Here is a 12,752-nt window from a genome sequence, read left to right on the forward strand (position 1 = left end):
CTTATCTCCAGTCATTGATAACGGTGGGGATCCCCTTACACACTAGCCTTGCCAGCAGGGCAGGGGGGCACATGCTTTGGAAAGGTAAATAGAACTCACCTTAGGTCCAGTGCATCACATGGATAGCCTTGGTGGTCCAAATTGGCCTCCAGGCCAGAGATTCCCATCCCTACTCTATGTAGACATTCTGGAATGGTGTTCCAATCATAAATATTGCTAACCCTGCCATAGTGAACCCCAGGTTCCTAGAAATGTAGTTAGATCTAAACAACAGGGCAAGATTAACACACATGTATAAAATAAAGGGTAAGTACAGAATTCAGATAATAAAGAAAGGGAAGTTAATAGATATAACAATGATGCCAGAGTAAACAAGTGTTTCCAACATTTAATTAAATACAGTTTCAACGAGTGGTAACACGTATGCTACAGTGAGTCTGTTGCAGTTCTGTCTCTCCTTTCTTCAACCTCCAGAGGTGTTCCATCAGAAAACATAAACCCCTTAGTCCCTCCTTCAGACACACAGCACAGATCTTTGGTTCTTTCAGGAACAGACGCTTCTTCTGTTAACCGTAACTGCTTCTCTATCAGATCTTTTACTCTCAGTCTGCTGCTTCTTGGGTGCTTATTCTCGACTTTTTTCACTGCTTTCTTCTTTGTCTCATGAAGAATTTCTTTAGCTTACCTCTGTGTCAGACATGACTCTCCCACTCCAGCTCTTCATTCTCTCCCCATCCTTCCACAGCAACTGCCAACCTTCTTTTCCTGTTACCTGGGAAACCTGCTCCCTTCCCCTGCCCCCTGCTGTATCTGTCTGATCATTTCAGCTCCTTCTGCGTTATTTATATTCCTAAGCATGACTTATATTACTTCCATATTTGGGCTGTGTCACATTAAAAACTACTCTTTTTCTCTTTATATTGTCATCATCCTCTGCCTTGTAGTTTCTGACTTCTCAAAGCATTGTGCTTGTCTGTAATGCCTATTGTTTCTCTTTGCTAAGCCTTTTGACATGACAAGTTGACAGGACATTTCCTTTTCTGGGTAAACCAAATACAACTGGATTATTCATTCTGCTTCCTTGTCAGGTTAGAAAGCCAACCCATGAAGCTTACCAGAATGAACTGAACATAGAAAGTGTAGAACGGTCCTTCATTCTGTCAGCAAGGTAAGCTCTCTAGACACAAAATTATGTATACTTGGGTAGCAAAGTATTGTTTATTGCCCCTGCCCCAAAACATGTGAATTCATAGCTAAATGTTGTGATAAAAAGGGAAAGCGTCCTAAGGTGCAATCCTATGTGTGTTTAAACAGAAAAAGTCATGCAACTCCCCAGCCGGGCATGCTGGCTGGGGCATGCTGGGAATTGTGGGACTTTTTTTCTGTATAAACAAGCATAGAATTGCACCCTTAGTAATGCTGTGTGAGAGTGTGCTTAACCAAAGTATATATTTGACCCCCAACAGTTCTGCCACAGAAAGAGATGAATGGTTAGAAGCTATCTCCAGATCAATTGAAGACTATACAAAGAAAAGAATAACCTTTAACCCTAGTAAAAGTCTGGAAGAGGTAAGTTTTCTATTGATTGCCAGTATATTTTGTCTTGGAGTTAAGTCATGCCCTGTCCCAACCCATCTGTTTTTGCCAGGAGCACCTACCATTCTGATCCTGTTCACTGGTTCTGTACAGTGGACCCATATACTTGGCTATGCATGCCAAAGGTACAACTTGCCATTTCGGGGGGGCGGGGGGTGTCTTCATGTTTGACATGTGCTAATAACAATTCTGTAGCTACCATGTTCGCTATAGGACAGATTTTGGCTGAACATTGTGAGAAACATCTTCAAGGTTAGATCAATTTTAGACAAAGAAATCAATTACCAGGGAGGGGAGGCTTTTCTTCACTGGAGGTCTTGAAGCAGAAGCTAGGTAGCCATCTGTTGGGTATGCTCTACCTCTGGATTTCATGTACTGGGGAGGAGGTCTGACTCAAGAACATAAGAAGAGCCATGCTAGATCAGACCAAGTTCCATCTGGTCTAGCATTCTGCTCACACAGTGGCCAACCAGCTGCCCACAGGAAGCCCACAAGCAGGACATGAGTGCAACAGCACCCTCCGGCCCATGTTCCCCAGCAACTGGTGTACATAGGCATACTGCCTCTGATACTGGAGGTGGCATATAGCTATCAGGACTAGTAGCCATTGATAGCTTTATCCTCCATGAATTTGTCCTTGATGGCCTACAAGGGCCCCTACAACTCTATGACTCTATGAGGTACAGTCTATGAGGTACAATCAATGCTCTTAAAATATACTGCTCTTTTTGCAATTTATCTTGAATATACGGAAGAGCACTTTTGTACCTAGATGTGAATCTCCTTCCGCCTCGCCCCCTCCCCAAACAGAAACTTGGTCTCCCACTCCAATGCACACTGAAATCTGAAATGGTGCCTCTGGAAACTATAGCTCTTTAAAAATGTGTTGATGTCATTGATAATTGAACAGATGTACTATATACAGTCCTAATTAGAAAAAATGAAGTTTTAAACATCCATAAACATGTGAGGTTTCCTTGCATCAAGTCATCCTTCTCTCACTTCCTTAGGCAGACGTAGAGAAAGAGGAAGAAGATAGTCCTATAGGGTCAAAGGCTCCAATCTGGATTCCTGATACTAGAGCTACCATGTGTATGATTTGTACTAGTGAATTCACGCTGACATGGAGAAGACATCACTGCCGAGCATGTGGGAAGGTTGGAAAAGTTTCATAGCTATATTGCATCTCTATTAGTTAAAATACGCATTAGCTGGACTGCAGCCTACTAATGAAGTACTGCGATTTGGAGAAGATGTTGCAATTTTGCGCTACAGTGATCTTCACTATATAGCTTGCACACTATGACTAATAGTTTCGGGCCTTTCTGCTCCCCCCACCCTCCTCTGACACAGCTGCAAGGAGGAGATTGGAAGTTTTGATTACGTAGAAGCAGCAAATGCAATAACATCTTTTCAATTAAAAACCAGAGAAAGCATGGTTTTACAGCACCCTCAACAGCAGCCACAGAAGGAGCCAGCCATATGTCTCTTGCGAAGGGATTACATAGGGTGGAGGCCACTACAGAGAAGTGGTGCACCCCATCTTTACTGATCTTATTGGCAAGCCAGATAAGGGTCCCCAAAGATGATCTTAAAACATGAGCAGGTTCATACGGATATGGGTGGTCCTTCAAGTAACCTGGACCCAAAGCATTTAGGGCTTTAAAAGTCAATGCCAGCACTCTGAATTGGGCCCAGAAACACACTGGCAACCAGTGCAGCCGGTATAGAATTGGTGTAATATGAGCTCACCATCTAACCCTAACGAGAATGCAAGCTGTACTTTGAAGTTGGCTTCTTTTCATTAACATCATTACATTTAACAACAGTTTGTCTGGGTTTGGATGACACAAGAAGATGTGGTTAATTTAAAAAAATGGAGGCTTTGAAACTCCTCATGGTCAAGCCAGAGTGGGAAGCAAGTGAGTCTTGTGTAGGGGAGGCTTTGTTTTATGGTTGAACATTATGTGCTCAGATGCAGCCCACCATGATTTCTGATCCTGGCTTTGTTTAAAAAATCCCATAATTTAGACCAGGGGTAGGTAACTTGGGAAGTCCAGAAGCTACTTCTGACCTCATGGGCACCCCCCCCCCCCACAGGCCACACTTCTGCCAATGACAGATTTGTTGGCAGCCAAAAAACCAGCAGTTTGCCTCTGAATTTTAGCAGCAAGCTGCTACAGAGGGGTAAAATGGACATATTTTTGTTTGTTTTCAAGCCAAATGTGTCCATTTTACCCTTCTGTAGTGGTTTGTGGCAAACCACCAGATGTTCTGCTACTGTACATTTTGGTGGTGGCCACATGCAGCCCATGGGTCAGGTGTTGCCCAACCCTGGTTTAAACTAACCAGAGTTCCCATTTCAGACATCATGAGAACCTCATGTTAGGTTAAACAAGAAAGTGTATGCTTCAAATCTCCTGCTTGCAGCTAGAGAAGAAGGGAACATGCAAGCTCAAGGCCAACCAAGCTTGTTCCCGTAGTGCTAAACTATAGTTTATCATTACATCTGAACTGAGCCATAGACCTGGTTCGCATGTAACAACAACTGAGAGTACGGGTTGAGTATGGGTTGTCATTGAATTGTGGGTTGTTACTGAATCATGGTTATGTGCGAACCATGCACTATGGTTTAACGATGGATTGTTAATCACAAACAGCCCAGAGTTCACAACCCAGCAACGAAACATGGCTTCTCTTCCTGGGTTGTTAGTGGTTAACAACCCGTAGTTAAGCTATAGTGCAGGGTTTGCACATAGCAACAGCCCCACGATTCAACAACAACCCATATATTCTGAGTTGTCATTGTGTGCAAAAGTAGGAAAAGTCTTATGGCTGTATTCCCTGCCTCCACCATCTCCAATATCTAATTCCTAAGACCCTCAGGGGACTCCAACTCTTTTGAGCATGAAGGCACATTTGGAAATATGAGGAAGTGTCATTGGGCATCACCACAAAATGGCTGCTGTGAGTGCCTTCCTAGTCACAAAGGGCAAGTAACTTCCTCAAGAAACTGAATACAAGGCAGAGGTTATGTTTGAGGTCCAGTATCAAATCCCATATTTGATCCCACATAGCACAACAAAATACCCATTTCACAGAAGGAAAACTGATGGTGTAAGTTTTTACCCCCCCCCCGCAACCCACACACATGCCAACATCCCTGCACACAGCTGCACACAGAGAAGCAAGACTTCCCCCAGGTCCTCAAATATGCACACAGAAGCAAGGCTTGAAAGGGGTGTAGAGGGTGTGTATGTGTGTGTGTGTGTACACACTCTGTATGTTTCTTTTTTCCAGATAATCTGCCAAGCTTGTTCATCAAATAAGCATGCATTAGACTACATGAAAAATCACCCTGCAAGAGTATGTGATTATTGCTTTAAGGAACTACAAAAACAGGGTATGGTACAAACTTTGCTTTTCGTTTTTGCTACTTTGTTTTTGCTTCAAATTTCTTTTCAGAGCCTGTAATTTCTAGGACAGGACATTCCTTATTTCAGTATAGCTTGTGGCAGTTATTTAAGGATTAAATAGAACAGAATCAAATTCCTGAAGGAAAATGTAATGCATTACTGTGTAACATACATTTTAGTTCAGGGGTAGGCAACCCAGTGCCCTCTGGATGTTTTGGAATACAACTCCCATAATCCCTAACCATTAGCCATGCTGGTCAAAAAAATCTGGTCACCAAACTGCCTACTCCTCCTGCTTTAGTTTTTAACACTATGGTTCTCCAGAGGTAAAAATATACCTCTCATATTAATCATCTTTTCTTGTTTTGCTGTTTTGAAAATGTTTTACATAAGCACATCTGTTAATTTAAATTGTATTTTGCAGAGACTTGTTTTGAGTTCATGCAATGTTGGGAAAAACATGCATCCATTTGAGTACAGTTTAGCAAGAGCCTGGACAGTTATTTTAATCATCCATTCCTACACAAATCTTTTAGTACTATTACTCCAGCTGTGTTCACAAGTAAGACTGTGAAAGGGGGATATGGATTCCAAAACACTCAAAACTGCAATAGAATTACTCACACATGTACAAATATTACAAGACAAAACAAAAAGTTACATTTCATGTCACTTATGAAAATACTGTCAGAAGTGGGTGGGTGGGTGGTGTGCATGTAAAACTTGCAATTCACAAAAAACAGGAAGCTGTGCTTCCTATTTTTTTCTGAAATACAAGACTAGTGTGACTGTTGTTTCCATTTCAGATAATCTGTGTACTTCTCCTAAAAATGGGTCTCCGGTAAACCACAGATCTCCATCTAGTGCCTTGTCTACAGTGTTGCACAGTATCCCATCTGGAAGAAAGCAGAAAAAGATCCCAGCTGCTCTCAAGGAAGTATGTGTTGAATATTAGCCTTAAAATGATCTCTGATCCATTGTTAATCTTCAGTAAACTACTTGGGAGTGGGATCTATTTGAATGAGGCAAATTATGCTATTTTGCCTTTTTCTTTTCTTTTTTTTAAACACAGAACGTTATAGTGGGAGGCAGAGTTCATGTATGGCCAGGGTGTACTTATAGTATGCTACTCTAGATGCAGCTGCTGTCACTAGCATTTCTCCCTCACCTTTCCCATTACTGTCCCTTGAATTATCTTGCCCTCTGCTACCTACATCATGTTCCTTCCCATGGTTATGGAATTTACAATACAGGAAGCATGGCAGAATGCAACTCCTGGCCCTTGGGACCAGTTCACATGTTCACTCTTTTATCTCTGTGTTATGAACAGCTTATTAGATGTTTTCCATTTTCCAATACAATACCATCAGTAAATCCTTCGCCCCTTCCACAGAGTCACAACACTCGTTTTCCTCCTATTTTCTCTGGTCAGTCCTGCCCCCCTTTGCTAGGAAAAATGAGGCACTGCTGCAAGCATGAGAAGCCAACAGCGTCGCTTGCCTCTTCAGAACCACAGGGCAAGCATGGCAAATGCTGGGAAGGGTCTCTGGAACCCCAGCTGTGTATATGGCCAATAGGAGCCAGAGGCCAATACAGGTGCAGGTCTAATTTCCTACCACACCATGTATTTATTTAATTACTTCATATCCTGCCTTTCTGCCAGCAAATGGCGCTGAAGATGGCTAATGATAATTAAATACAGATTAAAAACAAAACCTTAATTGAAACATAACAAATTAAAAACCCAGTTAAAAATACAACAGTAAAAGAAATAAACAGCACCCAACCAATTAAATCCCCTTTCAGCAAAAGACCAACTTGCATACTAAAGAGCTGCCTGAATAAAAAAAATTGCCAGTTGGCAGTAGGACAATAGATAGGGAGCCAACCTAGTCTCCCTTGGCAGGGAGTTCCAGATCCTGGGAGTGGCCACCGAGAAGTCCCACCAACCAAACGTGCCTCCAGTGGTGGCGGGATCAAGAGAAGAGCCTCCACCTAAGATTTTAAACCTGGGAAGGTTCATATTGGAGAAGGCGATATTTCAGGTGGCCTGGTCCCAAGCCATATAGGACTTCATAGGTCATAGCCAGCACTTTGAATTGTGTTCAGCAACAGACTGGTAGCCAGTGAAGCTGCTGTAACATGGTAGTCATGTGCTCCCTGTAACCAACCCCAATCAACAGTCTGGCCACAGCGTTCTGGACCAGGTGAAGTTTCTGAACACTTTTCAGAGGCAGCCCCCACATTACAGTAATCCAAAAGGGATGTAACTAAGGCATGTGTCCTAGACATCTCTTACGAACGTGCAGTTGGCACACTACTGTCAGCTTTTATTAATTAATTCATTTCATTTCTATACTGCCCCATAGCCAAAGCTCTCTGGGCAGTTTACAAGTTAGACATTGGTGACTAGTGCTGCATATTCCAACATCTGTTATAATCCTTTTTAGCACTTCACACTAGAAGTAAATGTACCCATATGTGTCCCTGTGCCATACCTGACAGCATTATGAGGATGGAAGAGAAGCACTGCATTTTCAGAATGAGAAAGAAAATTGCCCTAATACTCCTAGTAAAAATATTCCCTTATTCTGCACATTTATCTGTACTGTTCCCTTACCCAAAATGCATCCAACAAATTTAACATTAGAAACCTTCCAGTTGCAACTGCAGACATTTTGATTGTATTTCTTTATCCTGCAGGAGAGGTACATTCCTAAACCAAGTCACATTTAAAGTTATGGATGATAGATAACAGCCACATATTTTTCATTTACAACGAGAGTGCAGGATGAAAAACATTGTGATGTCTCTTGGGTACCGCACAAGGCCCTGGCCCCTAGAGGTAGCTGGGTAAACCAAAGTACCTAAGTATCTAGTAGACCAGCTTGTCCACTGGGTCCAGGTTCACCCTACTCATCCAAGGCAAATCACTGGTACTACCTACTGAACTAGAGAGCAGTAGGACAAGTATGCTTGACAGTGCAGATAAAGGTCAGAATCTAGGGTGAGATATATTGCCCTTGAATCTACTCAGACTGAAACACATCAAGTATTTGAACAAACTGTTGTATTTAGGGAAATTTAACCAGAAATATGCGGGTATTCAATATAGTACATTATTTTTTATTCAGTATACTGGCTCAACATATCTGACTACTCCTTCCACCAGCTGTCTTGACCACAAGGCTTTTTAACTGTGCCTTTTCAACTCTTTCCTCCTCAATGTCTAACTTGTAAACTGCCCAGAGCTTCTGCTATGGGGTGGTATAGAAATGAAATAAATGATGATGATGATGATAATGCTTTATTTTTATCTCACTTGGTATATGTTGCATACTCTTTACCTCATTTAGAATTTTAAAGTATTTTTGTCCTTTTTAGCAGGATTATATTAGAGATGGGGGTACTGATGTTGCCAAGACAAATATTAAAACATTTGTGGACAGGGAGGATGTAGCAGTTGTGCTACAAATTCATGCACTTTTACTGTACCATATTTGTTTTAATTGTAGGTGTCAGCAAGTACAGAAGATTCTTCAATGAGTGGCTATTTATACAGATCAAAGGGCAGCAAAAAACCATGGAAACACCTGTGGTTTGTGATAAAAAATAAGGTGCTATACACATATGCTGCCAGTGAGGTAAGAAATCAAAACTTAAAACTCAATTTAATGTAATACATTTCATGGGTAAGTGGGTAGAACATTAGAGTGGGGCCCAAAGGCCTGGGTTCAAATTGTTGTTCAGACATGGTGACTTTAATCAAGTCAGTGACGAGTCATCTGAAAAATAATTTCCAGAGGGGCAGCTGTGTTAGTTTATTGCAGCAAAAACAACACAGTCTTGTGGCACCTTAAAGACTAACAAATTTATTCTGGCATTAAAGCCCACTTCATCATGCCAGTGCACCTATCATGGTATGAACCTACACATATACTACAATCTGCATCAGAGGTCCTCCTACAAGGGAGGTTTGGAGGATGGTAGCAAGGAAGAGGGCCTTCTCAGTGGTAGCCCCCTGATTTTGGAATGCTCTCCCAGTGAGGTCTACCTGGTGCGAAAATTGTCATCTTTACAGTGCCTGGTTAAGACTTTCGTCTACTCCCAAGCATTTGACAGCATATGATAAGAATTTTAACAGGTCCTGGGTTTTTTTATTGTCGATTGTACAAAATTGTTTTATATTTTTTTGCAAATATTACATTATTATATTATATTTTTAGGGTTTTAATCTTTGTAAACTGCCCAGAGAGCTTTGGCTATTGGGTGGCATAGAAATGGAATGAATGAATGAATGAATGAGATGCATGGAGCATTATGAAGAGTTTCAGGTGTTATATACAATACATGTGGTGTATATGGACTGGTGGAGGGAGAATTGTAAACCTTGAGGTCAGAAGGAAATGAAATTCAACTGTTAATAATAAACACTGAGTAGAAAAACTGTTAATAGTGTGGTTGTCATTCTTTGCATTTAATTTCCTTCTGCCCTCACTGTTTATAATTCTTACTCCCACCCCCAACACACCCATATGTACTATATATAAACCAGAAACTCTGTTGTACTCCATGCACTTGATGAAAGTGGGCTGTAGTACATGAAAGGGTATTCCAGAATACATTTGTTACCTTTGAGGTGCCACAAGACTGTTTTTGTCTGGGAAAAATAGGTGTAGTGGTGAACAATGGCTGCATGCGCACAAAATGGTAAGTTAGAATTCTAGAGAATCTTGGCTTATTGTTCACAAGCAATGCGCCCCTGCTTAGCTCCTCCTGCCAGTGGGAGCAGCTATAGTAACAGGAACTCACCAGGAGGGAAAAGCTTCACATTATATCCTAACTGGGAACCCTTGTTGTTTGTTCTCCTAACAAACACTGAAGCCAGTGTTTGAAGTTGGCTTCTAATTCCTGGCTTGTTGGAGAGCAACAAGCCAGGAGTCCTGGTTTAGATATAACCCTAAGCTTTTTCCTCCTGGTGACTTCCTGGTTACTGTAACTGCTTCTGCTGGTGGGAGGTGCCAAGCAAGCAGTGTGCACTAGCATGCTGGTTATGAACAATAAGCCAATATTTTCAGGAATTCTAGTTTATTGTTTTGTGCAGAATTGGCCATTATCAGTTTTCTCTGGCAGGAATTGCAGAACGGAGGAGACAAGTATTATATCAATAGAAAAATAAAGGAATAAAACAGAGCGTTGAATCCAAAGGTTGTCTCCTTAGGATCCAACCCAAGGATTTAGTACTGCCTCGAGATTGAAACATTTTTGTATGCCATTGAAAGCACCAATTAAATTATTTTACAAATGGTTGCATTTATAGGAAAGCCATGTCTGATTCTGGATTTTTTTGGTAACATTAGGATGTAGCTGCTTTGGAGAGCCAACCTTTATTGGGATTTACAGTTGCCGAAGTCAAAGATGAACACTTAGAATCTAAAGTTTTCCATTTGTTGCACAAAAATACTTTATTTTACATATTCAAAGCAGATGACTCCCAATCAACACAAAAGTAAGTTGGCCATTTATTCAACCTATATGCTAATAAGAAACTCAGGATTCTATACAAGCACTTTTAGAATATCTACTATAGTTTTACACGTTTTTTGTAGTTGTACAGCTATGATTTGGCCTGCCTATGTAAATCATAGGGCAGGGTTACACAAACCCACTCACCAGGTTGCCTGACTCACATACCCAACACAGAGATGCCGCTTCTGAATTATCTATGAACAGCAAAAAGAAAGGAAAAAGCCTAACAAAGGAAGGACCATCTTTTCCTTTACACTGGACTTTTGCGGAGAGCACAAGCAGATGCTTGCTGCTTGTACAAAAGTACAGCAGGAAGACAGAGAAAACAACCTTTTCCTCAAAGTTTGTATGGTGGATATCAATTAGTAGCGTGCAACTTTAAATTTCATATTGTCCCAAATATAGTTGGGTTACAATCCCATGATCCTTTGTATTTTTAATTCAGAATTTTGAAACCTGTTTAATAATGCCTGGGAATGTGGTTTTTATTGTATTTTTAGATCATGACAAACTGAGTTGAGTAATTGAACATTTTAATGAAAGTGTTCAACTATGCAAGTTTTGAAAACCATTCTGTTTGGTCACAGTAATGTTTTTCCTTTTCCAACAGGTGGATAGAAGCTTTTCAAGAAGCCACAATATTATAGCATGGTTGGTGGTGTCCTTTGTTTAAAGTAAACATATCCGGTGACAAAGTGAACACTACAGTTCTGTTTGGTGAAGAGTCACTGAATTTTGCAAACATCAACCTAAACAAAACTGGTTTGTTCATCAGAGCTAGGAAACCCTGCCTCTTTTTTCCAGGCATAATAATTTTTAAAGAAATGTGTATACTTGTCTTTTTGTCATACAAAAAGTGTTATTTATTAAACTCCGCCACTGTTTTACTTAATGGTCAGAATCATTTCTGAAATTCACATTGAATTCCAAAGTGTCCTTGACCTTAGATAATTTTGTTTGTTGGAAAGCTGTAAACAAGCCATTGCTCTTTGGTTTGCTGCAGTATTGTCATATGTGCGCTTAAAATAGTCGTATTTAGTTCAGTACATTTATGTATGTTCTCAGTTGGTTTCTGAGTGGTTCTATGGAGACATAATTTTGCTTACATTAATGGAGTCTTTTTGAAGTGAAATGGAATACACCAGCATATCTGGACTGTGAAGTTTCCCCTTGACATCCTGCATCACAAGAGGCTTAGAATTAGAACCATAGTTGAGAAACAGGGAAGTTTCTTAGCACCCGTCTGTTTTTGGACTTTTAAGGAAAACTGAAAGGATAGTCACTCTGCTTTCCCTGCAGTGTTACACCACGTGTGATTTCAAATGATAAATGCCAAAGAGATTTTAAAATGAATATGCAATGTACTCTTTCTAAAGTGTGGCAAAAGCTTATTTTTAGCATACTTTTTTCTGTCATATATATTCCCAGCGAAGCCAATATCATGTAAAACATGGTACATAATGTCTTGAAAGTAAATGTTTTCTGTACCATTTTAATAAAAGCTGAAATGAATTGTAGTATCAAGAATGCACAATATTTTAGAGTAATGACATTGATAAGAAATGTCATTCATTCTAGTTTTCCATTCACAGTTTGATCTGCTAGACCCTTCAAGACATTCTTTGAACTATATTTTTTAAGTACTTTCATAATTAGTAATTTGGGTATATTTAATATTTGAAAAAATAATAACTGGAACTAGTACTAGAAAAGTGTAGGAATAAGTCAAAGAAACAATGCATAGAATAGTAAAAAGATTCTTATATCCAAGCCTATTGGATATCGACAATAAGATACTTCTGTATTCAACTTCAAGTTGCTTGTTCAAATCCTTGCTCTTAATGGTTTTTACAGTTCAGCTCTGAGTGTAGCTGAACTGATCTAAGTCCTTATGAAATCATTTTTCCCTACAATTCCTCAGTTCAGGTACACATCAAGGGAAAAGAAAATTATTTCTATTTTTGTTTGTTTCTAATGCAAGGATGGTTGGATCAAAAGCATCACTAACAGAATGCTTGTCTTGCTGCCAAAGATCAGCATATGATCCCAAAAGACTTCTTGATCTTTGGAAACATATTTTCTATGCCGTCTTTTGCACGTTTCGACAGAAATAAGCCTGGCAGGGGAATGCTGGGAGTTGTAGGACTTTTTTCTGCCTAAACTTGCATAGGATTGCACCTGAACTATATTAACTTGCCTATGCGAGGAAAT

General features: G+C 40.2%; 1 protein-coding gene across 3 annotated transcripts in view; it reads left to right on the plus strand.

Annotated features, from left to right (window-relative positions):
* Positions 1-12,524, plus strand: part of FGD6 (FYVE, RhoGEF and PH domain containing 6) — an 82,858-nt gene extending 70,334 nt beyond the window's left edge. For all 3 annotated transcript variants that reach the window (XM_084810257.1, XM_084810259.1, XM_084810258.1), the window contains 8 exons: positions 1,089-1,168; positions 1,467-1,569; positions 2,607-2,753; positions 4,897-4,999; positions 5,819-5,949; positions 8,528-8,656; positions 10,373-10,521; positions 11,152-12,524. In XM_084810257.1, coding sequence (XP_084666383.1) covers positions 1,089-1,168; positions 1,467-1,569; positions 2,607-2,753; positions 4,897-4,999; positions 5,819-5,949; positions 8,528-8,656; positions 10,373-10,521; positions 11,152-11,188 — 879 coding nt within the window. In that variant the 3' untranslated portion in view covers positions 11,189-12,524. The remainder of the gene's footprint in view (positions 1-1,088; positions 1,169-1,466; positions 1,570-2,606; positions 2,754-4,896; positions 5,000-5,818; positions 5,950-8,527; positions 8,657-10,372; positions 10,522-11,151) is intronic.
* Positions 12,525-12,752: the final 228 nt, after the last annotated feature.

The sequence above is a fragment of the Heloderma suspectum genome, chromosome 7 (assembly GCF_057233095.1).
Source record: "Heloderma suspectum isolate Gila_16-S chromosome 7, 16-S_ref, whole genome shotgun sequence".
Classification (NCBI taxonomy): Eukaryota; Metazoa; Chordata; class Lepidosauria; order Squamata; family Helodermatidae; genus Heloderma; species Heloderma suspectum.